Raw genomic sequence first — 25,160 nt, forward strand, 5'->3', positions numbered from 1 at the left:
CTGATGAAGTAGTCTGCAGTCCACAAAAGCATATATCAAATAAAACATCTGCCACTAAAGTTTTTTGCTGTTGTTGTTTTTCTGCAACAGACATACAGGGCTAAACATCCTGGAAGAAAGTTCATACTGTATAATTTACTCAAAGAATTTACTTCCAAAAGATAGACGCTTTCATAGATTACTTTTAAAGGGTTAGACTAATTAATGGAGGCTAGTTTCAATGTTCAGATGCTGAAGACCTCTGAGCTACAACTGTTCAAGACAAAGAAAGGAACTACTGCTTTCATTCTTTGATTGTAATCTTACCAGAGGTACCCAACTAGCTGTAGGGGGCAACTTGGCCATTCATTCATATATTCATTCTAGCTGCCAAGAGATTATGAGAGTGACCATTCAAAACATCTAGAAGGCCAGGTTTTCCTTAACCCTGCTCCTTCATCTTTACCATGCCAATTTTTCAATAAAGTGTATGGAACCACACTCCACCAGAGAAAAGTTATTAGACAAAACATTGCTTCTATTTCTATCATGGTTTGAGCACATCTTCCACAAATATCTGTTTGACAGCTAAAATAAAACTGTGGGATTTACTTGTAAGTATTGTAACTTCAAATCATAGTCTGAAAGTAAGGCCGATTTTAAAAAAAACAACTAAATATAGAATTAACCAAATACAATGGAAACTCCAAGGCAAGCTAAAGAGAAATGTGCCCATCATATCAAAGCAGTTTCAGAAAATGGTACATCCATAAAAGCAACACAGCCTACAGCAATAGAAGTTCAGGAAAGAGAGCAAGAAGGCTAACCAAGAATCAAAAGGGCTGTCAGGCCTTCAGGCTATTGTACATGGATTGAAATATATTGTTTAATATTGCTGTTTATTTCCAGAGACAAACAGATGTTTGTGTCTTGAAGATCATTTTTTAAATGCCATATAACTTTTACTTAATCTTTGAATTGCAAACTCCCTAACTCCAAAAAAAAAAAAAAAAAAAAAAATCAAAACATCAAAAAGACACAGAATAAATGCTATTCAGCTAAAGGATATTTTCCACATTACATCCATTGAAACAGCTGTATAAACACAGAGACTTGTTCCACACGTGTGTGTGGGGGGGGGATTAGCATACCATCTGATGTGGACAATTGTTCCAGAGCAATCACCCATACCAGAACTTATAATTACCAAACGTCTAGCAAATTCATAAATTGCCCTCTTGAAGATAAAAGGTATTTATCCTGATGGAACACACATTTATGGATGCTTGACCATGCTTGACCTTAATGGCATAACTCCTGGGTATATTTCCACAAGTCTGTGAGTTTGTCGTACTGTACAATCATTTGGGAATTTCGTATAAGAGACAGAGAATCTTATCGTCTTAACAAGCTGATTGCAGAAATTAGGATAAATATTTGAGAGTAGCACTCAGTGATATCTCTGAAGCCAAAGACAAATGGAACACATTAGTCTTTATCAAGGGCTAGGAATTCAGTGCTCTATAGTAAAGATCTTGCTTCCTCCACAGGCCTGAGAGAATTATGCAAAAGAAAATTGCAAATATGTATGATTCCCTTGGGCTTTTCTGAATTGAGAACTTGGTGTACTCTGATGTAGTTTGGGAAATTCACAGTCCCAACTAATTTGTTATTCATACTGCAGTATAAAAAGTTCAGAGCATTTCTCTTCTGGGACTTTAAAAAACTGTCCTGCTGACCTGAACCTAATAGCTCTTAAGACTATCAGATATGAAGGAATCAAAAGGCTTCTGTCTCTGTTGCAAACCATTTCCATCCACTACTACTTTCTCACACATCAGCTTCCATCGTCCAGATCACTGTCAGAAGTCAACAGAAATAAGAAATTGGCTATATCAAACCAAACAGTTCAGCATCCATTTGGCAATTGTAATTCACCAATGGCTCTGAAAAGCTCACAGGCAGGAGAGAGTATTTTGTTTCATAAGGCAACTCAAAATTGTATTGTATCCACATGCAGTCAAGTTGTTTTTGATATCTACAACATCACACAAGTACCACCTTCCCACTAGAACATTATACAGTGGACACTTGTTATACGCTGGGGTTTGGTTCCAAGATCCCCCGTGTATAACAAAATCCGTGTATGCTCAAGTACCATTAAATATAATGACATAGCAAAATGGTGTCCCTTATAAAAAATGGAAAATCAAGGTAAATGTATACTTTTTTGGAACATTTTCAAACTGTGTATGCTTGAATCCATGTATAAAAAATCAGTGTATAAGAAGGGCCGACTGTAATTGGCAAGTTAAGTTAATAAGGTGGCCCTCCACAAAAAAAACGAAGTGCATCACTAAAAGAAGCAGTTAGAAATGGTACACAACATTTTCTCATGCTAATTTATATGCATAGATGCATGTTAACTATTTTTGAGGGGTTTTGGGGCTATGTGGCTGTGTTCTGGAAGAGTTTATTTACATGTATCTGTGTCTGGCATCTTCAGAGAATGTTAATACGGTCAATGTAGATGCATACTACGACAGTCAAGATCCTGGAGGTATTAATTCTGATGAAAGGGAGATCCAAAAATTCTCTCTCTCTCTCTCTCTCTCTCTCTCTCTCTCTCTCTCTCTCTCACACACACACACACACACACACAGGGAAAGGGAAAATATGACAGAGGCGCAGTACAGACCACCCGAAAAAGGCGGTCTGCAGGGACCCATTTTAATTCCAGAGGGACACTGCAGCCGCCAGACCACACAACGTCCCTCCGGAGTTAAAAGAACCTGATTTTCCTGGGTTATTTTAGTGGCGCCTGGGTTACGTAGCGAGTGTGCCATTGGTGCACTTGTGATGTAAAGGAAACACAACAACATGTGAACACTGCACATCCCTTACAACAAAATGGTGGCACCCATGTGAACGGGACACTGCCATCAGGATGCTGCCATTGTATACTAGGGTTCCTGACTGTGTGGTTGCTGCAACCCATTCATCAGATGCCAGTTTCCTCCACCAAATGGTCCATTTGGCCTTTAAACATACTCATTAATGCAGTAGGAAGATGCTAACTACTAAAATCAAGAAATTCAAAAATGCTATCAATGGCATTCAGATCAGATGACAATCCTTTATCTGAAGGCAGTTTGAAAGGTTATCTGATCCAAGATAAAGCTCCCCAAGCGGGCTTTTAGTTGCCCAATAAAAATCCACTTACCTCAAGTATCTGAATAAGAGACTGAGAAGGTGACTAGGCTATTCTCTTCCCCACTGGGGGTGAGATCTGTTTTACTTCAGTTTTAAGTCATAAGCCAGGGTCTGACTGTATACATTTGCTGATGGATAAAGCAAATCCAGGAGGAGATGATCTCCTACTCACAAAACATATGCAACAAGATTCCCCCCTTCATACCACTTAGCCCTTCATACCACTTAAAACTGTGCTCTTAAAGGCTTCCCAACACTCTAGAGCCCGAGCCCAGTCACACTACAGCAATGATGCTCAAGCTGTGGGGCAGGACCCCCCCCGGGGGGGGGGTGCGAGACTTGGAAGCTCTCATCCTGCCTCTTCCTTCTCTTTCCAGACACTTTTATGTGTCAAATTTACACATCCTTTGAGTTAAATACTGCATTTACTTAAATAACCCTATTCCAATTTGAACAGTGCTGTTTTTTAAATAAAGTATTAAAATATGAATATACAGTAGTCCCTTACCTTATGCGAGGGATCCATTCCTCACCCCCTCCCCCAGGCATAAGGCAAAAAATGTGTATTCTGGAACCCAGTTGAATATAATGGGGCTCGTGCTTGCAACATGGCACAGCATATGTGCCATGGGCATGCATGCCATTCATTGTTTTGCCACGAGGCTTCAGCATAAGCTGAATGCCACGTATAGTGCGGCCGCATATGGCACAGGTGCACTGTACATGAAAGTGTAAATGAAAATATGCACACTATATAAACAAATATTTTTATTTATATACTACACTGGGGGTGGGGGGGCGGCACAACGTCCACATATAGATGTAAAGGGTGGGTCCCAAGGGCAAAAGTTAGAGTACCACTGCACTACTGTGATTGAACTGCCCTGGTTCTGTCCTATGGAGTCCTGGGACTGGGAGTTCAGGGAGGGACATTTCAAATGACCTTGTGCAAGTCACACACTCTCAGAACTTTACTGCATTGGCCCTAGAACGGGCCTGTAGCATCCCCAAACGGAACGTTCTGGGAACGGGAGGCGGTGGAGAACTGTCATCCTTCAGCCTGCGAGCGAGTGAACAGGCAGGCCCAGCTCCATCAAGGCTAGCCTGAAGAAAGAGATCCCTCCCTCCAGTCCATCTGCCTTGGTCCAGGCCTCAGAGGGAGGCAAGAACTACTGGACCTCATCCCCTTTCCCACCACTATTCCCTTCTCCTTTGTGTCGTGTCTTTTAGATTGTATGCCTGAGGGCAGGGAACCGTCTAATTAAAAATAATAATTGTAAGCCACTCTGATAGCTTTTAGGTCTGAAGGGCAGGGTATAAATACCATAAATAATAATAATAATAATAATAATAATAATAATAATGTTTCTGAATTCAGCAGGTCCTATTCTGAAGTATAGTATATAAATGGGTATAGAAATGCAGTATATGGGTATATGGGTATAGAAACACAACCTGTGAGGTGCAAGAGACCCAAAGAAGAATTTACAATTATAGACTGCAGAAATTCTTGATTTAGTAAAGTTAAGGCTTGCTGAACATCTTTCTTCACAATAGTTTCTAAACAGGCTTCTCACTTAACTCTTCCCCTAAGAAGACAATAACAGCTTCTCCCACCCCACTCCTTTTTGCTGGAGTACATCTAACAGCAGTCTAGCACCCACAAATTCAAGAAATGAGGCCACTGAGCAGCTTTGCTTCCTCATTTCTCTTCATGAAGCTGCTGTTCAGCGTACAGAAACAAAACTAAAAAGGAATATGAAACACTACCTGGAGTATGGCCCTGTTCATATTTACTCAGAATTAATTACCACTATGTTCAATGCAGTCTTTTAGGAGACCAAAGGTCCAGAGCTAGGGACAGTGTGAAACAATATCCTACTTTAAATTATTAAGATCCTAGAGCAACCATGGAAAATAAAAAGGTTACAGTCTTCATACAACAGAAGACAAACTGACTAGATATTCAAGAAAATAAAATATTAACATGTAACCAATAGGGCCAGAATAGCCTCACTTAATTCAGCTTGCATCAATGTCACATTCCATGCCCTGTAACTTCACAACATCATAAGCCTTTGGTATTTGGGTAGTCATTTAACATGGCTTAGTTAAACCCTATCTATAGCTAGCTGTAACCCTAGCAAGAGGCACTGTGAGCAAAAAATAGTGCAGTTTGCACTGACTCTACATTCCCTGACTATCACTTCTCCTTCCACTCTCCCAAGAACAGCCTTGAAATGTTGTTTTATCTACTACCAAAAATGTTTTTAATTGTTTCTTCAGGGGCAGGCATAAGTTGAAAGAATGAGGTGAGAACAGAGAAAGCTTGCAAGTGCAAAAACAAGAGGTATCTTGGAAGGCAGCACAGAAGACTGGAACCAGTGGATATTACAATGTGCATTTCCTGTTCTGTCCTATCAGATTCAGATTCCAAGGCCCTGTGGACTTTTTAATATTATTATTAACCAAACTATCCCTGTCCCACATCATTTCACAAATTCATCAGAGACAGTCGCCTCACCAAGTCCCTCTGCTTGTCTTTCTCCCTAATGATAACATGATGCATTGTTGAAGGCTCTATCGGGTGCATTGATTTACTCTCCAGTAGCCTCTCCAATTCAAAAAGACAGAAGGCAAAAATTAGGGAAGATAATGATAGTATCTTATGCTTAACAGTTCAAAATCAGTGGTGTAGCATAGCCAGGGCTCACAGAATTGAAGCCCCAGGACTTCTTGATCAGCAGGGACTTGGCCATCATATGCCATCACTCCTCCTCACCACCACCAAACACCATCCATCTGAGTTAATTTGCAGTCCTTACAGAAGTTGGAGAAGAAACTGATTTTCTCAGTAACATAACAATATATAGTTATGAGTTATCCCAGTTGTAAAGTATTTTGGGGTGGTTTGGTCTTGAATAGGCAAGGCCCTTTAGTTTTACAAAAGACCTGCTCCTGGTGAGATTAAAAAGTAGAATTTTTGAAAAATATATAGATTTTTGTACTCTGCTTGGACACTATGTCCCTATAGTGTCTGTCATGATGAAGGCTTGAACTTCAAATGTTTCCACTATAAATCTGTTTTAAATAACTAGCTTTATTACAATATATGACATGGCATATTACTATGTTATACTTAATGTTCATATACCCACATATGCACTAGAGCCAGATGTTGTCAGACTGCAGCTCCCAGGAGCTCCTGCCATGATAGCCAATGGTAGGAGATTGTGGAAGTTGCAGTCCAACAACACATTCTCTATCCTGTTCTAGAGACCTAAGCAAAGGTAACTCTAGAAATTCAGACAAAAAACTTTTCTCTCTCTCTTTTATTTTTTTTTTTAATAAAAAGAAAGTCTACCAATCTGCTCCAAATGCCAAATAAGAGCAGGGCTATATCAGCAAATCCCCACTGTTTCTCTTACATGGAGACTTTTGGGGGACACATCAAAGTGAACACTAAAGCTGCACTGTGGAACTGTAGTGTTCTAAATAATGGATGCCATTATCTTCCACTGGGCAGTGATATTAAGAGGGGGAAATCAACAGCTTCTTGAAATAAAGGATATGTGGAGGAAGAGACATTGTTATATGCCACAATAACTCTTCAGATCTTTGTAAGCCATAACTGTGTATATAAGAAACATTGAACTAGTTGCTAAGTCAACCATTTCCTCTAGCCTTAAAACATTTGCAGATAAGATCTATGTTTAATGTGCCACCCAGGCACCAAATAGCTAATAATAATAATAACTTTTAGTAACCTATTTGATACTTCTAAGCAATGTACTACTTTGAAATATTACAATTGCCAAATATTTCCCCTCCAGATGGATTACAAATGTAGCATCTCTGAATTAGAAACTTACATAACATTTTTACACAGAAGTGCTTTTCTTGCTTCATAACATGCAGTTCTAAACTATAACTACAAGGCAGGTCATTGTAACTCCTTTTTTCAAGATGCTGATTTGTCCATAGCTACCATATGGGAAGACTCGCACTCATAAATTAGTCCAGATCTTCAACATTTAAAACCAACATGGTAATATGCTGATCTCTAATGAATTTCCCCAAGATGCATGGAGTTCAAGCATCACAACTAGATTTTTTATTTGATTTTTTAAAAAATGGCCACAATGAAAAACAAGCTGTAGAGTTTTGAAAATGCTGTTTACAGAATGTGATCAGAATGAATTATCTATATATAGATTAGTAAGATATCAATGAATGACTACTGTTAACATGCACAATAGTGCCACCATGCATGGTATATGATCAAAACAAAGAAATAATTCTGACTACTCCTAATCATGTCCAAAGAAGCAATTTTGGTCCAAGGTCCAATTCAGATATAAGATTCCACTAAGAATAAAGGAAGTTGTTGTAATCAATCCTCATGAATCTGTACATGAGCATTACTCCCCTTAAGAGGAGATGGAAGCAAAGGGTTCCACGTAGCCATGAAGATGGAACTCTTCCTCTTTTCTCCTAAGCAGTCAAGTTATGAACATCTCCTTGAAACAGGAGTCCACGCACTGGTAACCTCTCGATTAGACTTCTGTAATGTGCTCTACATGGGGCTACCCCTGTGCCAAGTTCGGAAACTTCAGCTGGTACAAAACATGGCAGCCAGATTAATCACAGGTACTTCTCAGAACAATCACATAACACCGGTTCTGAAGTCCTTTCAATGGCTGCCAATTAGTTTCCGGGCAAGGTATAAAGTGTTGGTGATTACCTTTAAAGCCCTACATGGCTTGTGTCCAGAACACTTAAGGGAACACCTTCTTCCATACTGTCCATCTCACACATTAAGGTCTTCTGGAAAGAATTTACTTCAGCCAAAAAAATCCAGGCTAACTTCAGTTACCCAGAAGGCCTTTTCCACCGCTGCTCCGAAGTTATGGAATGACCTGCTGGAGGAGATCCGCCACATTTCTACTCTTACAGCCTTTAAGAAGGCTGTTAAGACAGATCTCTTCCAACAGGCCTTCCCAACCTAGTTTCCTCTTCCTGAATATGAATATAAATATGACTCGATTGTGATCCATGTCTCCTTGTCTGCCCAATTTTTCCCATTTTTTATCCTATTGTATTTTATTGTTTTAAATTGTGATTATTTTATATTGTCGTTTTAGAATTGGGATGGGGGGTTGGGAAGTGATTAATTTTTAATTTTATTGTATTTTTAATGTATTTTTACTGTTGTAACCCACCAGGATTCCTCGTGATTGGGCAGGCTATAAATAAATCATTTATTATTATTTATTATCTCAAAAATTCAAGAAATTTGCAAAGTAACAACCCAGTGCTATCAATGCTTGTCCTCTTATAGACATGTTTCTGCATTAAGTATATTTCTTTCTTTCCATCAATGGTTAAATAATATGGCTTTTTTCTTTCTCTACACACTCCTCTTCTTTTGGCCTTTCCACTTAATACAGTACAAGCCAAACAAACATTTGCACACAAAACAAGCAGCTTCTCCCTTAACAATTATGTGCTTTGCAGATTCAAACTAAGATTATTATTTGTTGGCAGACTAAGAAATTCTCTTTTCCTCATATTCTTTTAATACACAATAAATAACCCATCTGAGCCTCCAGTTCCCTTTCTTCATTGACCTCTCTGCAGAAGATTTTAGCATATCCACTTTTTTACATGGGTGTCATCCAAAGCCAATATATGTCGTATACAAGGCAAAGAATTCTTCCCAGAATAAGTGTGCCTTCAAATACTGATGAAAATTAAGATGCTATGCTGGGTGGTTAAAAAGACATCCAAAGTTGGTTGTCTTCTTCCCACCTAAAACTTTTTTCTCTCTTTCTCATTTGGAAAAGTTTCACATCCTAAATATATAATTAGGTGTTGGCAGGGATTATTTGCCACAGCAGGAAAATATCATTTAGTTAACCTATGCACAGTCATTGAAGATCCATTATAAACAACATTGTTGTTATGTGCCTTCAAGACATTTATGACTTATAGCAACCCTAAGGTAAACCTATCACAGGGTTTTCTTGGCAAAATTTGTTCAGAGGGGCTTTACCCTCACCTTCTTCTGAGGCTGAAAGAGTGTCACTTGCCCAAGGCCACCCAGTGGTCTCCATGGCTGAGCACAAATTCAAACCCTGATCCCCAGAGCAGTACAACATTCAAACCACTATGCCATGCTGGCTCTAAACAACATCATGCCAGATGTTCCCAACTTGGAAAGCAATGCTCAGTTATGATTACTTTACCATTCCCTTGTATTCAGTTCTTAATAGTAACTTTCCAAGTATGACTCTTTTATGCTCAGCCAACAAGGTTGTAAGGTCAATGGCATCCCATTCCCTGAGATTTCAAAATCAAATCCTGAATCTGGAGGCATGCGGTTTGGGATGTTGTAAAAGAGAGGCTTCCTATGGTGGCACAGAGGAGGGGCAGAGAAGAATTGGAAGGCAGGATAGAACTACTTCTGGATCAGGTGATTGTAGAAACAACCATGAGGGCAACAGAACCAAGACTTGGTTAAAACCTGAATGACCAAGTAATATGGCATTCCTGGGCGGGGAGAGGGAAGCAAAGCTGTTTTTAGCAGGCAGACAGGCATCAAAATGTGTTTAGTAGCAACAGCATTTCTCATCCTGGATTGTTTGGTGTATCAATGTTGCAGAAAAACAGAGTACATACAGAAACCTTCACCGGCAGCTGCCCCTTTTAGCGCCAGATCGGGCCTGTGACAACTGCACGCCATGGCCCAATCTTGCCTTTCCATGGTGCAGAAAGGAACTGCAAAAAGCAGCTCCTTTCTGCACTTTGGAAAAGGCGCCATGGCCACTGGCACCATGGCTTCTCAACGCTCCTTTGGGACTGTATCATCTAGATGAAGTGCCAGAGGAGCACTGTGATGCCACCCGCCGCATGGTGTGGCGGGCAGCATCATGCGAGTCTGAGCACGGAGTCGGGGCATGTGTCATGTCAGGGCATGTGTCATGTGCCCCCAGGCCAACCTTAATGGCCTGTCTATACAACCCCTGAGTCCTAGTGGCATTTGGGAAAGGAGAAGGTGAATGCCCAGGATTTTAAAATTACCTCACATAAAAAAGTCTACTTCCAGTACCACTCACTTTGACATTTGCCTCCCTACCTGGAGACCAGGGGCCAATTTACACTTGAAGTGCTGTAGTTCCATCATATGAAATCCTGGGTTTTGTAGTTTGGTCAGGGGCACCAGAGGCGCTCCAGGGCTGGCAATATTAAAGGTCCCTCCCTCAGTTACAGACCCCAAGATTCCAGAGGACAGAACCATGCTAGTTAAAGTGGAACAATGGTGATCTCATTACATTGTGTGAATGGGCCCTCAGAGAAGCACAGTAGTTCCCTGAAACTTCAGCCTCATGGTATCTGAGGCCTGGCAACCCTATGAGCCAGGGGAATCTACTGAAAAACAGCATTTAAACCCAGCAGGAATCAACAAAGTCCTTCAGGAGCATTACAAACCAATGCCTCTGTCAGTATGCTTTTTCTTGTGGTAGGTAGGTAGGTAGGTAGGTAGGTAGGTAGGTAGGTAGGTAGGCAGGCAGGCAGGCAGGTAGACAGGACTGAGAACAAGCAATATGATGCTCTTCTTTAAACCACAGGTTGATCACCAGGAAGACCAAAGTATGACATTTTCATAATGTAGGCATTTTTATGCATTTCTCCATAAAATAAAGCATGTTTGTGTACATTTTTATATAGACACTTTTTAATCACACACATTTATGTACAGATAATCTGTACATTTAAAATATGAATGAAATGCAGTGTTTCTGGTTATTTTAATGACAAAGAAAACCCCAAAGGATACACATACACTTTTATTACTAAGTCTTGCAGATGCAGAATTGGATAAACTCATTCAAAAACCTGACTATTGCTTCTTTCTCTTCCATCCCCAAGTGAGATGCACAAGATAGAAAACTGTAGTGGGGAGGGAGAAGCTGAGCTGAGGCAAGGAATACAAATAAATATTGTTAAGGTCATGTAAGCATGGTAATCCTTATTCATTGCCTACATGACACACTTGCCATTTTTTATTGCTAGAAGTAACCAAGAGAAAGATGAACTTATAAACCTCTCACTGTTGTGTTAACATGGAAACACTGGAATCATTACCATGTTAAAAAGCAGGAAGAAGGAGAAGACTACAGCAAGACCTCCAAAATTAGTGACGCAGTTCAGCTGGACATTTGTACTGTGTTTGTCATACCCTCCCTATGTAATGTAAGACTGCACTTCATCCAAGCAAGGGAAGTACTGCCACGGCTTCCAGAATACTGTTTGCTACCACCCACATATTCTAGATGAACAAGCTCACTCAGTGCTTGAAAACACATATTAGTACTCAAAGTATTCTTTCCTCCACTCTTGTAGATCTGAAAGAAACATCCAGGGCCAAAAATATTAAACACAATCAAGGCAAAAAGTAAGTGCATTTAAGTTTCACTGACTTCAGTGGACAGGCTGGTATGCAATGCTTTGGTTTCATCATGTCCATGGTCCTTTGCTGCTCTAGGCTCCCCACCATAGTCTCTTTCCTTCACTTCAAGGGTTTCCATGCTGCTTGGTCCCATTTGTTGGATTATTTCCTTCCTCTCTGGTGAGGCACAAGAGATCTTTAACATGGAGATGACAAGTTACCTCTGCAACAGCTGAGCTGCAAATGGTTGGATAACCTGTGACTTGGAAGGGCTTCAATTTTGACATTCACATCTAATCACCTCTAAAAGTATGGTGGTTCAGAATGCAGGAAGCATGGTTAAAGTCAGAGATTCATAGCCCACCCTATGAACTAGGCAGCTAACATTAAAATATGTTATACAATTCATGCAACAGACAAACCTGTGCACTGCTTAACTACAAGTAAAAAGGTAAAGTTAGTACCTTGACATGAATGTCTAGTCGTAACCAACTGTAGAGGGTGATGCTCATCTCTGTTTCTAAGCCAAAGAGCCAGTGTTGTCTGAGGAGTTGTACCTATCTATCTAGTTGCATTTGCATGCTTTCAAATTGATAGGTTGGCAGAAGCTGGGACTAGTGACAGCAACTCACCCCATCACGTAGCACCTGGGCCTTGAACTGCCAGTCTTCTGATCTTCTGACCATCAGAATTGGCATCTTAACCAATAAGCCACTGCATGCCAGCTGAACTACAGACAGCCCTCCATATCCATGGATTCTTTATCCATGGATTCAACTATCAAAGGCTTGAAAATTTTCCAAAAATATATAAATTCCAAAAAGCAACCCTTGATTTTGCTAGTTTATATAAATAACACCATTTTACTAGGCCAATGTATATAATTGGACTTGAGCATCCATGGATCTTGGTATCCATGGTGGGGTCCTGGAACCAAACCCCAGCAGGTACCAGGGGCCCACTGCACTACATGCTCTCTGTCTGTCCCCACTTATCCTCTATTGTCCTCCGTTTTCAGCTTATTTTTAAAAGTCCTACTTTGCCACTCCTCCCACTTTCCCTCTTTTTCCTCAACTTACTCCAGTTACTGCAATCTGAGCTCATAGTGCTAAGGTAATTTGCACTATGAACAAAAATGGGAGGAGAAGATGGGTGATGGTAACTGAATTTTGTTTTTACAAACAGACTTGGGCAAAAGCAAACTGCTGCAGGCACTCCTAACTTGTGTGTACTTCCTCATTAATACCTTTTGCCATCTTGACCGCACACTGATGTTGCTTGGCCATGTGTCCTAATTTTTATCTATGAAACATTGGATGGTATATTAATTTTGGGAACCTTGTTACCAGCAGGCATGAAGGAGTATTGTATACCAGTGGTTCCCACCCTTTGTTTCTCCAAGTGTTTTGGATTTCAACTACCAGAAGTCCCAGCTAGCTTGACCAACAGTCAAGAATTCCGGGAGCTAAAGTCCAAAACATCTGGAGGGTCGAAGTCTAGGAAACACGATTCTAAACGATGTGCTGTTTTTCTGCAAAGGCTGAATATGTGTACCATAAACAAAGAGAATTTATTCCTTCCAGATTGCTTTTCTTCCATTCCCAAACCACTGACTTCTGTCATTACAGCCAGTGTAATATAGTAATCAAAGAGTTGGGCTGTGATTTCAGACAGCCAAATTCAGCAATGATATTCACAAGAGAATCTTGGGCTAATTATATTCTTTCTCTGCCTGACCGGGAAGAAAGATGAACAAAGAGCTATTGAGAGGATAAACCGGGCAGACAGACATGGCTCTTCCTGGAGCTCACAGGAAGAAAGATGAACTATAACTATAATGATTGTAACTAATAATTATAACTAATATTTAATGTAACTAACAGTTGCAACTGATAAACTGAACTAATAAGTGAAATGTCAATTATATATTCCCACAATATTGGACCATATATAAAATTGATTTTACAAGATTTATGGTGGCTCAGTGTAGAGAGGTATGGATCTACTCAGACAGACAGAACAACTCAGATCACTTCAGATTTCCAGCACCTTGCCCTAGGAAGCAGTTTTGGTGAAGCACAAGGGAACAGAATCTGCAATGATATGTTACCACACAGAACCAGTTCTACTGTTAGGCAAAGTGAGGCAACTGCTTCAGGCAGCTGATATGGAATGCTGCAAAAGGGAGACCAAGTATTTGTTATTCGTTTTATTATTACTGTATTTCTTCTCAGCAGGGAAGAGAAAAGGTTCCTGTAATATTAGTTGTGTTAGGTATCAAAAAAAAAATCCTTTATCCCTTAGATACCAAGGTGGTATGCCAGATATTTTCAGGACATAGGACATAAAGATAGATAGGCAGGAGTATGTATGTGTTAGAGAGAGAGAGAGAGAGAGAGAGAAGGAGGCAGGGAGAAGAAGAGATCTGGAACCCCAACAGTGAGGGACTGACATTTCATTTGACAATGTCATACTGGGGTATTCTGATTTAAAACAAACAAAGAAAGCTGAGGGATTATAACAAGTTTATTTCAGGACACAAAGAGCCACTGTAAAAAAGACAGACACTAAAGTCACTGTCTCATTATAGCAATACAAAATGAATCATGGACAATGCAAAGTGAATCTAAAACTTTGCCTAAATTGTCTTAATTTTATCTTAGAGAACAATGATTACTGAAATTTTAGGTAACTCAATGAACACTGCCAGCATGCACATTTTGCAAACATGCCACAAGAACAGTGGGCAGGAAAAAATTAGCTCTGTCACATAAATTGATTGATCAAAATCAGGCTTGACATATTAGGATTCCATTTTAGATATCTCATATTTGTATATTTACAAACACATTTTCCAATTGTTGTGTACACTGCTGGGGAAGACTGACAAAAGTGTGTAAGCCATTTGAGAGGGGGAGCATCTCTGTGATTAATTAGCTCATAACTGGGAAATAAGGAGACTTCTCAATTGAGGAAAAGACATAGCTTTGTGGTAAAGCACATGCTTGGCAGCCAGAAGGTCCCAGGTTCAGTTCCTGGTATCTCCAGGAACAGCTGAGAAAGACCCTTGTCTGATATCCTGAAGAAATCCTCTGCAATATTGAAGACCCACTAGTTTTCACTAGTAGAATCTAGGCTGCAGGTAATGGACCAACACCAGCTTCTTATGTAGGAATGTCTGATGTGTCCATTTGATGAACCACAGCTCTGCACCAAAGCAATGTCTATTTTACATCTGCCTTTTTCAAATGGATACACAGTTGTAGCCAGAATTGACCTTCAATGAACAGAAGAGACTGAAAATTAGAAAACGACTCTCACTGGGGGAAGAGAGTATGTTTTGTGGACTCCTCCAATCTACCAAACTGAACAATATTTTAAAGGATCCTTGACCCTCAGAAGCAGTGACTCACAGGAAGTTTCTACTTACAAGAGCTCTGGGTCCAAGCTATAAATTCAACAGTGAGTGACTTGCCTTATTATGCTTTCATGATTTCCTGTCATGCCATGTGTAACACTGTCCCCCCCCCCCCCTTCCCATACAGACATCCTTCCCAGGCAACCTTGATTTCCCACAATGCCTCTCCTTTACCATCTGTGAATTACAGAAGTGGATAAATATAGCAGATATTCCCAGACATATGTTACATGGTATTTAAACTTATCTAAGTTTTTTTGATAATGTTTATTATTTAGTTGTTAGTTTTATTTATTTATTCCTCAGCCAAAAGGAACCTGGGGCTCCTAACTGAGGTGGTAATGATGGCAACCAAATTTGCAACTCTCCTGCCAATTTTCCTTCAAAATGAGCAGTGTTGGATAACACTGTTAAGTGCTTCAGGATACTCACATTCAGCTCACATGGAGGAGCAGGAAAGCCAGCAAGTCCGATTACTACATCAGATGTACCAAATCTGTGCCTTACCATGTAAGCAATAGTGTGTTGCAGTGATTATAAAGTGTTGGACTGCAGCTTGGAAAGTCCAGGTTTCATAATTAATATTTAGAGTTGGGCATGTTTCAGGGTCACATTGGCCTGCAGAAACTAGAAGGTATACATGTGTAAGCATTACATTGTCCAAAGGACATGTGGAGACCTAGATAAAACTGAGCTAAATACTAAATGGGGTTTACTGATCACCTTGCTCCCCCACCCCACTGGCCCTGTGCATTACAATGGAAATAAATGGAGTCCCACTGAAAAGCAATCAATGACCATAACCTTTACCCCACCTTATGATGATGTTCCTAAACACTCTTCTGGTCCAATCAATTAGAGATTGTCTCAGATCTAATCAATGTATCATCACTCCAGAGATAAAGCCATCAGTCATTCCACACCTGTTTGTCAGTCCCCTGGGAAAGCCACCAAGACCTTTGTCATATTGAATATCACACAATACCCCCCTCAAAGGTATGAAATGGGATATAAATATCCACCCCAGCCCTAGCCATATTATTCACAGACCAGGGCACCCTCTATTCACAGACCAGGAATCTCCTTGTGTAACTCTCAGAAACCGGCTGAGGCACTGTGCATTTTCCATAGACCTCTCTGCAGGACTGGTAATTATCCTCTGGCCTCTCTTTACCCAAACTTCTCCACCTTTCCTTCCAATAGCCTTGTATGATTCTTAAGGTTGTTTTGGTTCTTGTATGTCTGTGTGCACCCTTGCACATTTCTAAATAAATCACATTACTGAAACTGGAGCACACGCTGCAGTTATTACTGGTACACACAGGAGAAAAGATTCCTACAGTTAGCCTCCTTAGAATCATTGAATCATAGAATCATAGAGTTGGAAGAGACCACAAGGGCCATCCAATCAAACCCCCTGCCATGCAGGAAATCCAAATCAAAGCATCCCCGACAGATGGCCATCCAGCCTCTGCTTGAAGACCTCCAAGGAAGGAGACTCCACTACACTACAAGGGAGTTTGTTCCACTGTCGAACAGCCCTTACTGTCAGGAAGTTCCTCCTGATGTTGAGGTGGAATATCTTTTCCTGCCTATTGCTTCGGGTCCTAGTCTCTGGAGCACCAGAAAACAAGCTTGCTCCCTCCTCAATATGACATCCCTTCAGGGTTATCATATCACCTCTTAATCTTCTCTTATCCAGGCTAAACATCCCCAGCTCCCGAAGTCGTTCCTCGTAGGGCATGGTTTCCAGACTTTTCACCATTTTAGTTGCCCTCCTTTGGACACGCTCCAGTTTCTCAATGTCCTTTTTGAATTGTGGTGCCCAGAACTGGACACAATATTCCAGGTGGGGCCTGACCAGAGCAGAATATAGTGGCACTATGACTTCCCTTGATCTAGACACTATACTTCTATTGATGCAGCCTTACAGGCCTCCTCTGAACTACAACTTCCCCAAATTTCAAAGAAACGCTGGCATTGCAGGTGATGACCCCAATGTCCCCCATCTTTTCGGAGTAACATATGAGGATAAAGAAGAAGCATGAAAGCTATCCCCAGTTCACTGGAGGAAAAAAGGTGAGATATAAATGTAACTAATAGATAACTGGAAGCTCTGCAAAGAAGTTATTACCACTGCAAAACAATATTAGCGCAGTAGTTTGTTTCATCACTCATTATTTTTGCTCTTTTTGCGGGGGGAAATTGTCAAATAGTTTTTTAAAAAATTCTCAGGGAAACTAATAAGAAAAAGTAATGAATAAATATTGCTCATTGCATGAGGGAGAGAAATGGAATCTCTAGCCATTACACTGTTTGCCAAAAGGACATTGCTATGCCTTCATTGCCGTGAAAAATGTGTTACAAGTAACATTATTTGAAACATTTTACTTACACACTCTCACAAGCAGGCTGACTTCTAACTAAAACCAAAGTGCCCCAGACACTGTAAAAAATTTTTTTACTTGTTTGTTTGCTTATTTAGCTATTTAATATCTCAACTTTTTTCAAATATGGAACCTAAGGTAGTTTTCAATCCCTGAACTGAACTTTTATAGTTTAAAGCCTTAAGCGTTCTTCATTTCAGCAGCCTAGTTTAAAGTTGTGGGAGTCAGAAAATCAGAAAACTTTGTTGATTTACTGCAGATCAGCCAGGGATCTGGCAATACATTACATATCTAACTTCTGCCCACCTCTTCTGTACAAAATGCCCCAAACCCTATGTAACATACAGATTCCAAGACAGACACATAAACACTATGTGGGAAACATAGGGAGACACAAGGAAACCATTGGTATGAAGGCACATTTGAAACGCTTGCAAGATGTCCACATCCCAACATGAGAAGAAGCATTTCTTTTCATAAAACAGCCACAGCTACACAAAGAATCCTACACCAGGATGGACATCCCTGTTTGAAGTCTTTTGTCATTTGAAAAGGTGTGAGCATTTATACTCAAAGATTTAACTGTCCTTACGGGAAGTTGCTCACTACGCAAAATTTTCAGCACTTTTATTAATGAATTATTGCTAATCTCCTGGAGATCCAATAAATAGCCTGAAAGTTGGCAATGCCAAGTGACTGTGAATTGGAACAGTGTCTTGATGGGAAGGAAACCAGTGTAAAACCCACAGTAGGTGTTGCCTGAAAAAAACAAGATAGCACTAATTGTTTCCATAGCTCAGATTCAAAGATGCTTTTGATACCACATTTTGCATCTACCATAACATAGGTAAGATTCCCACCACCACCACTTTTCTTTCCAAGCTAAGTAAGGCCATTGTAGGAATAATGTGTAGGATACTTATTTCACCACAAAATAAGCACAAGACTTTCTCCACATACCTAGGTTTTTCACTACCAGCATCACCATCTGTTGTTGTTATTGTTTTTGTTATATGCCTTCCAATTTGGCTTCCAATTGTGTGTCCCTATCCTGTGGTTTTCCTGGCAAGATCTATTCAGAGTAAGTTTGCAATTGCCTTCTTCGGAGGCTGAGAGAGTGTGATTTGTTTGGAGTCACCCAGTGGGTTTCCATGAGTGAACAGGAATGCAAACATTGATCTGCCAGAGTCCTAGTCCAGCATTCAAACTACTGAATCACACTGACTCTCTAACAGTACCTTCAAGAACTATATTTTGCTCTCCTGTCCCATGGACACCTAAGAGCTTAAACTGCAGATCTTACTCGAGCACTATTGAATGAAAAATATTCCTTTGTCTTTTCTCTACATCTCTACCTGCTCACTTCTCCCCTTTTTGTACTGTGACTTCCTCACAGTAATGCTTCCTTTATTATTGTTCCCTTCTGTCATAACTGATCCAAAACAATCTGAGGCTATTTCACTGTCATGCATACACCCACACACTGTGGGTGGGATCCAAAGCTTTGTTCCAGCTGTAAGAATAAATTTGTTCCAAACATTTCTATCAGCAGAAAGAAGAGTTGGATTTTTTTAACATCAATTTCCTATCCCCCTACAGACTTTAATGCTACTTCCCCACCCACTATTTTGGGGAATGTCCCAAACTTCCAGATCACATTTTCAGAAGATAAAAGGGGCTACAGAAAGAGTAAAGACTATGTCCTTCTCTCTTTAGCCAGCAGAAAAACTGGTAGATCAATAGCATTCCAATGATGGGAAAAAAACATTCTATCCCCAGGAGGTTTTTCCCTAGATCCAACTTTTTATTCTTACTTTGTGAGTCAGAATAATATTTGCATTGGTTATGAACTCTTTTCTTCCAAGATACAGGTGTGCAAAGGAACAGGGTGGTGTAGTGGTTTGAGTGTTGGACTAGGACTTTGGAGACCAGGGTTCCAATAAATCTTGCAAAGAAAACCCTGTGATAGGGTCACCACAAGTCAGAATTGACTTGAAGGTACAGAACAACAACAACAACAGAGTAACCAGATTGACTTTTACAAGATACTGGGTGGAATTCCTCCCCCTCCCTCTTCCAAGTGTCAGGAGTGGAGAGGTTTCTCCTTCCAATCTGTAGCTAACACTAGCAGACCATTGTGACATTCAAGCAGCAAGTGTCAGGATCCCCCTACCACAGCCTTCACTTGGCTGACAACATTAAATGGAAGGCAATGGCTTAAATCCACATGTTTGTCCCAATTAGAGTAGACCCACTGAATCAATGGGATCTTTGCAAGTCAAAACATATGCAAATCCAGTTGACTCAATGGTCTATTCTAGTTGGGACAGCAATGATGTATGTTTCATACTGATGCATCTTGAACTTGTTTATGTTTAAAGACATTGTGGCTTTTGTATGTTATCATAACAGAGAACAAAGCATATTCTTCACATCAAATGTAATAGCTGTGATTTTCTGTCTAACAATAAGCACTTTTCTTTTGTTTGTTAAACTGTACATTCTCTCGCTCTTGTAGTAAGTCATTCTCTTTAAGACCTTCACAAAGAGAACATCACTGAAGTTTTGCAATGAAAAACGTATTGCAATTTTAAAGGCCAGAACAATGAAAAAAAATTATAGCCAGTCATCTGCTTGAATAAAGAATTTATACAGGATCTTGTTCAAGCCATGAAAGAGCTACACCAACACAGCAGTAACAATGCAAGTCCCCTAACTCAAGACAGTAAATTTATAGAATTCAGGCAGGAGAAAGGGAGCAAGTGAAAAAGACATAATCCTACACTCTCACTTAATCCATGTATCCCAAGCCACATCTAGAGCTATTTGCTCCAAACTTCCATGGCGTGAGAGCATGACCATGCCTTGCCTCCCAAGAGTAAGGTGATACTTCACACTCCAGAGCAACTTGCCACCAGGCAAAGAGTTCTACCATAAATAGACCTGCTTCATTTAGAAACTGAATTTAACTTGTCCATCTTGGACTTGCAGACTCAGAAATAGAACTGTTCCTTCATTGCCTAGATTCTCACACATAGGACCACACCCCTATGTGGAGGGCAGGTGTGCAAGAGACCTCCAAAAGGGGGGGGGGGATGTTGCAACTTACACCAGCAAACAGAAGCCACATTTACCCAAAAGCAAGTGGCAGGGACTTTGAGTTGCTCCCTCTCAAGAGCATGAACATGTGTTTTCCTCTATGGCACACTGGCCAGGTATCAGACAGGGACCTGTGAGATGTAAGAGCAAGGCCACCATTAAGACATAAACGCAACGGCCAAGCAATCTTCTAGCACCTTTAAGACTAACTGTGTGAAAGAAGTTGTAGCATAAGCTTTTGTAAACTTCAGTCTACTATCTCAGAGGCTTGGAGTGAACTAGTGGTCAGGCAATATCATCAGGCTGTTCGAATAGCCATAGAAATGGTTATGCATTGTACTTTATGCTACAACTTCGTCCACACAGTTAGTTTCAAAGGTGCTACAAGATCCCTTTGCATACTGATATTCCAAACTAAGGAGTTTATCACACGGGGCGGGAGGCTCCCAATTTCGAAAGAGAAGATAGCGAGGTCAATTCAAAAATTCACACAACTACGTGATTACTTATCACACCTTAAATTCGCTGTAATGGCCTCCCCGAACGCAACCCAGCTTCTGTGCAAGGTAAGCCATCACAATGGTGGGTTCTTAATTGCGAATTGGCACCCTTGCCCATGATCAGTGAGATTCCAAATGACTGGAGCATAGTATATTTAGGCGAGTGAGAGAGAAGAACCAAGGAAACCCACAATTTACAAAAGAGGTTTGTGGGGGGGGGGGGGGGGCGGGAAGAATGGCTGAAAGAACATGCTCTATTCAAGTTAAAACGAGCATATATTCACTCTTGTCACATTAAAAAGTGAATATAATGGTTATCCAATAGTTCCCGGTCCATGCCTCTTAATTAGCAGGTAGCAGCCCTCCTTCAGCAATGCTGAAGGGCAAGCGGAAGCAAAATTGAAGCGTGGCTTCTTGGAAAGCCCCCCCTTCCAGATTGGAGGTGCAGAACCAAAGGAAACATGCACATCACACCAAACAACAGTGCAATGAGTGCGAAGTTGCCTAGGAATATGGTTTGTGACTTCGCTAGTTCACCGAATTTACTTAACTGTGGATTGATGCGTGATTGCATTCGGAGTGCGTTCGGACTGCCAGCGATCGCATGTGGTAACCTTTTGCGCAATAATGTGAATATGCATGATTGCGTTCAGGATGACACTGGATTATACTTCCAATTTCAGTCGTGTGATATCCTCCTATGGTCCAAAACACACTGCAGAAATAATCTGAGACCACTTTAACTACCCTGGCTCAATGCTAGGGATTGCTGGAACTGTAGTTTCATGAGACACTTGGCCTTCTCTGTCAGAGAGCTCTGGTGCCATAGCAAACTACAGTTCCCAGCATTCCATAGCACTGAGTCAGGGCAGTAAAAGCAGTTTTGAACTGGGTTATTTCTATGGTGTGTTTTCAACCTATTTCTCTGACTTTCTCTCAGCCTGGCCTAGCTCAAACAGCTGTTGTGAAGATTGTACACAATTTTGAGCTCACTGGAGAAAGGATGGGATACAAAGTTTACTATTAAAAATGAAATAACACTCCATCCTGGAAGCACCAGCTCCCCACTGAGAAAGCAGGCTCTTGTTCCTACTACAGGCAGCACCAAGTCAGAGACTGGAAAGGTGGTACAAAATACAAAGTGGGACCTTAGCCAGCAAGCAAACTCTTCCTTCTTGTTTTGATGTGTTCCTAGTGTACCACAACTACCACTACATATTCAGCTAATGTAAGGCTATGACTAACATCATTTTCCCCCTCCTGAATGATTTTTTAATCCCTTTACCTAATGAAGAAGCCACCAGAGCTTCAAAAGCTTGTGGCATGTATAATGTGCATTTTGGTTGGCCCTAGAAAAGGATCATGGTTTGGGAGATTTTGGATGATACCGTGCTAAATAAATAAGGATTTGGGCATCTCCGAGCACAAAAATCCCAAGCCGAGCCCCTCTCTCTAAAAAAATAATAAAATACAGCAACAGGGCTCTTAGGAGGTGGAGGAGGACCCCAGTGTTCCCACGCATGGCAGCAGCACCTCAGTCTTTGAGGCAGTTGCTTCAACTCCATCCCTGGGCCTGGCCAATCTTGAGGCCAGCCTTTCCTAGGAATAAGAGGAGGAGGAAGAAGAGGAAGATGCCTGGTTCTCTCCTGTCAGAGTCCCTCTTTGCAGGTGAAATTGTCTGACCAGGCTTTGCAATGGAGGAGAAGATTGACAGCCTCACGTGTTTTTTGGTGAGGGGGAGGGGAAGATCACCCCCCCCCCATTCATCTGAGGTGGCACTCAAGTGGGAACTGGGCAGGGTAAGCAGGCGTCCTCACTGCCAAGGAGGCCAAGGCACTGCAAAATGGAGGACCTTCCAGAAATAATGAGAGGCCGTGGCCAAATGCAAACCCTCCCACAGAAATATAAATGCATGCTTCTTAATCATGTGGAACAGGGGACATTTGAGAATCCCTCCAGGATAGGAGGCTGAAATGGAGGACAGGTCCTGGAAACAGGGTGACCCCGTGTCCTTGCCACCAAGGAGGCCAAGGGAAAAAAATATAGGGACATGCCCAAATGAAAGCTCAAAACACTCTTATAAATGTAAATGCATGCTTCTTAGTTCTGCTCCAAAGGGAGGACATTTTGGAGTCCCTCCTGTGGCTAAAGGGCTGAAATGTATGGCAGGTCCTGGAGGAAAAGGAGGACGCCTGGTCACCCTGGAACCAGGAGGGGGTCTCTCTCTTTCCCTCCCCTCCATGAACAGTGGGAAGGCCCCCTTCGCTCTCAGCATCCTTCCCCACCAAGGCCTGGCAGAGGGTTAGGGTTAGACCAAAACTGGAAGCAAGGGGGGTCTGGGTCTCTCTCTCTCTCTCTCTCTCTCGCTCTCTCTCTCTTGGTGTCTCTCTCATTCCCCCCTCTCCCTCCATCCCGTTCCCTCTCTAATTCTCTCCCTTTGACCTTAAGGGTTATAAATAGATGCTTGCCTGCCTGCACGTAATGCTCGGGTTTCTCTGTGTGTGTGTGTGTGTGTCTCCTTCTCCATCTCTCTCAAATCCTAATACCTGGTTGGAAAGGAAAGGAAAACGCAAGGCAGATTTACTCCATTGCTGGGGGAGGGGGAGAAGGAAGGAGGGGGCTAGAGGCTCCCACCACCCATCCACCCACCATATATATATATATATATATATATATATATATATATCCTTTTATTTCTATTTGATTTAGATATATTTGTGGGTGGGCGGTGGAGCACAACAGTCCCCATATAATGATAGATAGATAGATAGATAGATAGCCATTTATTTCTATTTTATTTAGCTGTATTTATATGGGTAGGTGATGGGACACTGCAAAATACATATACACATCTATTTAACACACACACACACACACATATATATATATATATATATATACACACACAGAGAGAGAGAGAGAGAGAGAGAGAGAGAGCAGATGGCCCCAAGGCAGAAATGGATGGAGGGCCTTCCAGGAGGGGGAATAAAATGGAGGAAGTGACCCAATGAAAGCAGAAAGCACTCCTAGAAATGGAAACCTATGTTTCTTCGTCCGGCTCAGGATGGAGGACACTGGGGATCCCTCCTGGCAAGAAAGGTTGATATGGAGGACGTGACGACAGAACAGCTAAAAACATATATATGTGTGTGTGCGTACGTTTAAATATATCTATCCATGCTTCTCCTTCATGCTCACAAAGAGAGGATACTGGGCAACTCCTCCGATGGACTGAAATAGAGGACAGGTCCTGGAAAGCAGGCTGCCCCAGATGTGTCCTCCCTGCGAAGGAAGGCAAGGCAGCCCAAAATGGAGGACCTTCCGAGGGGGATGAAGGGGGTCGAAAAGATTCCTAGAAATATCACTCCCTGCGCCTTAGTGCTGCTCCAAAAGGAGGACATTGGGGGATCCCTCCCGGACAGAAGGGTAACCTGGAGGCAAGGCTGACCCCACTGCCAAGGAAGCCGAGGCACCGCGAAAATGGAGGACATTCAAGGGAAATGGAGGGCACTGCAAAATGAAAAGCTGGACACTGTCCTAGAAGCAGCCCTTCAGGCTTCTCAGCCCTGCTGCAAAGGGAGGCCCTGTGGGCATTCCTCAGGTCCGGGGAAAGGAGGACGGGGTGGCCCCTGCCCTGCCCTGCCCTGCCCTACCTTCTCCTGGGCGCGGGTCAGCTTCTTCTGCATGTTGCTGGCGATCTTCCCCGCAGTGACTCCCTTCCCCATCTCAGCCATCTTGTCCTCCTTCCGCGAAGCAAGGGGCCCGAGAGACAGGCAGAGAGACAGGCAGGGAGAGAGAGGGGCTCCGGGCGGCTGCCAGGGAGGAAGGCAGGCAGAGAGGGAGGGAGGGAAGGAGGGAGGGAGGAGGCACCAGGGCCCTAGCCCACTTCCACTGCCCCAGAACAGGAGGAGGAGCAGGAGGAGGAAGGCCCTTTAAAGGGACAGCGCCAGGGAGCTGGAGGGAGGGAAAGGAGGAAGGAAGGAGGGAGGAAAAAGGAAGAGGAGGGAGGGAGGGAAAAGGGGGAAAAGAAAAAAAGGAAGAGGGAGGAGAGGGAAGGAAGAGAAGGAGGCAAAATAGGAAGGAAGGAAAAGGAGGGAGAGAGGAAAAGGAAA

At 41.8% G+C, this 25,160-nt stretch overlaps 1 protein-coding gene across 16 annotated transcripts in view; it reads right to left on the minus strand.

Annotated features, from left to right (window-relative positions):
- The window catches only part of BIN1 (bridging integrator 1), a 154,016-nt gene extending 129,095 nt beyond the window's left edge, over positions 1–24,921 (minus strand). For 5 of the 16 annotated variants that reach the window (XM_089520329.1, XM_089520326.1, XM_089520333.1 and 2 more), the window contains exon 1: positions 24,702–24,919. In XM_089520329.1, the coding sequence (XP_089376455.1) occupies positions 24,702–24,782 (81 nt within the window). In that variant the 5' untranslated portion in view covers positions 24,783–24,919. Of the gene's footprint in view, positions 1–24,701 lie in introns of all 16 variants that reach the window. The other 11 variants (XM_089520331.1, XM_089520327.1, XM_089520328.1 and 8 more) reach the window with 5 other exon arrangements.
- Between the last annotated feature and the right edge of the window lie 239 nt (positions 24,922–25,160).

The sequence above is a fragment of the Sceloporus occidentalis genome, unplaced genomic scaffold, assembly GCF_023333645.1.
Source record: "Sceloporus occidentalis isolate IW3139 unplaced genomic scaffold, rSceOcc1.0.p SCAF_4, whole genome shotgun sequence".
NCBI lineage: Eukaryota > Metazoa > Chordata > Lepidosauria > Squamata > Phrynosomatidae > Sceloporus > Sceloporus occidentalis.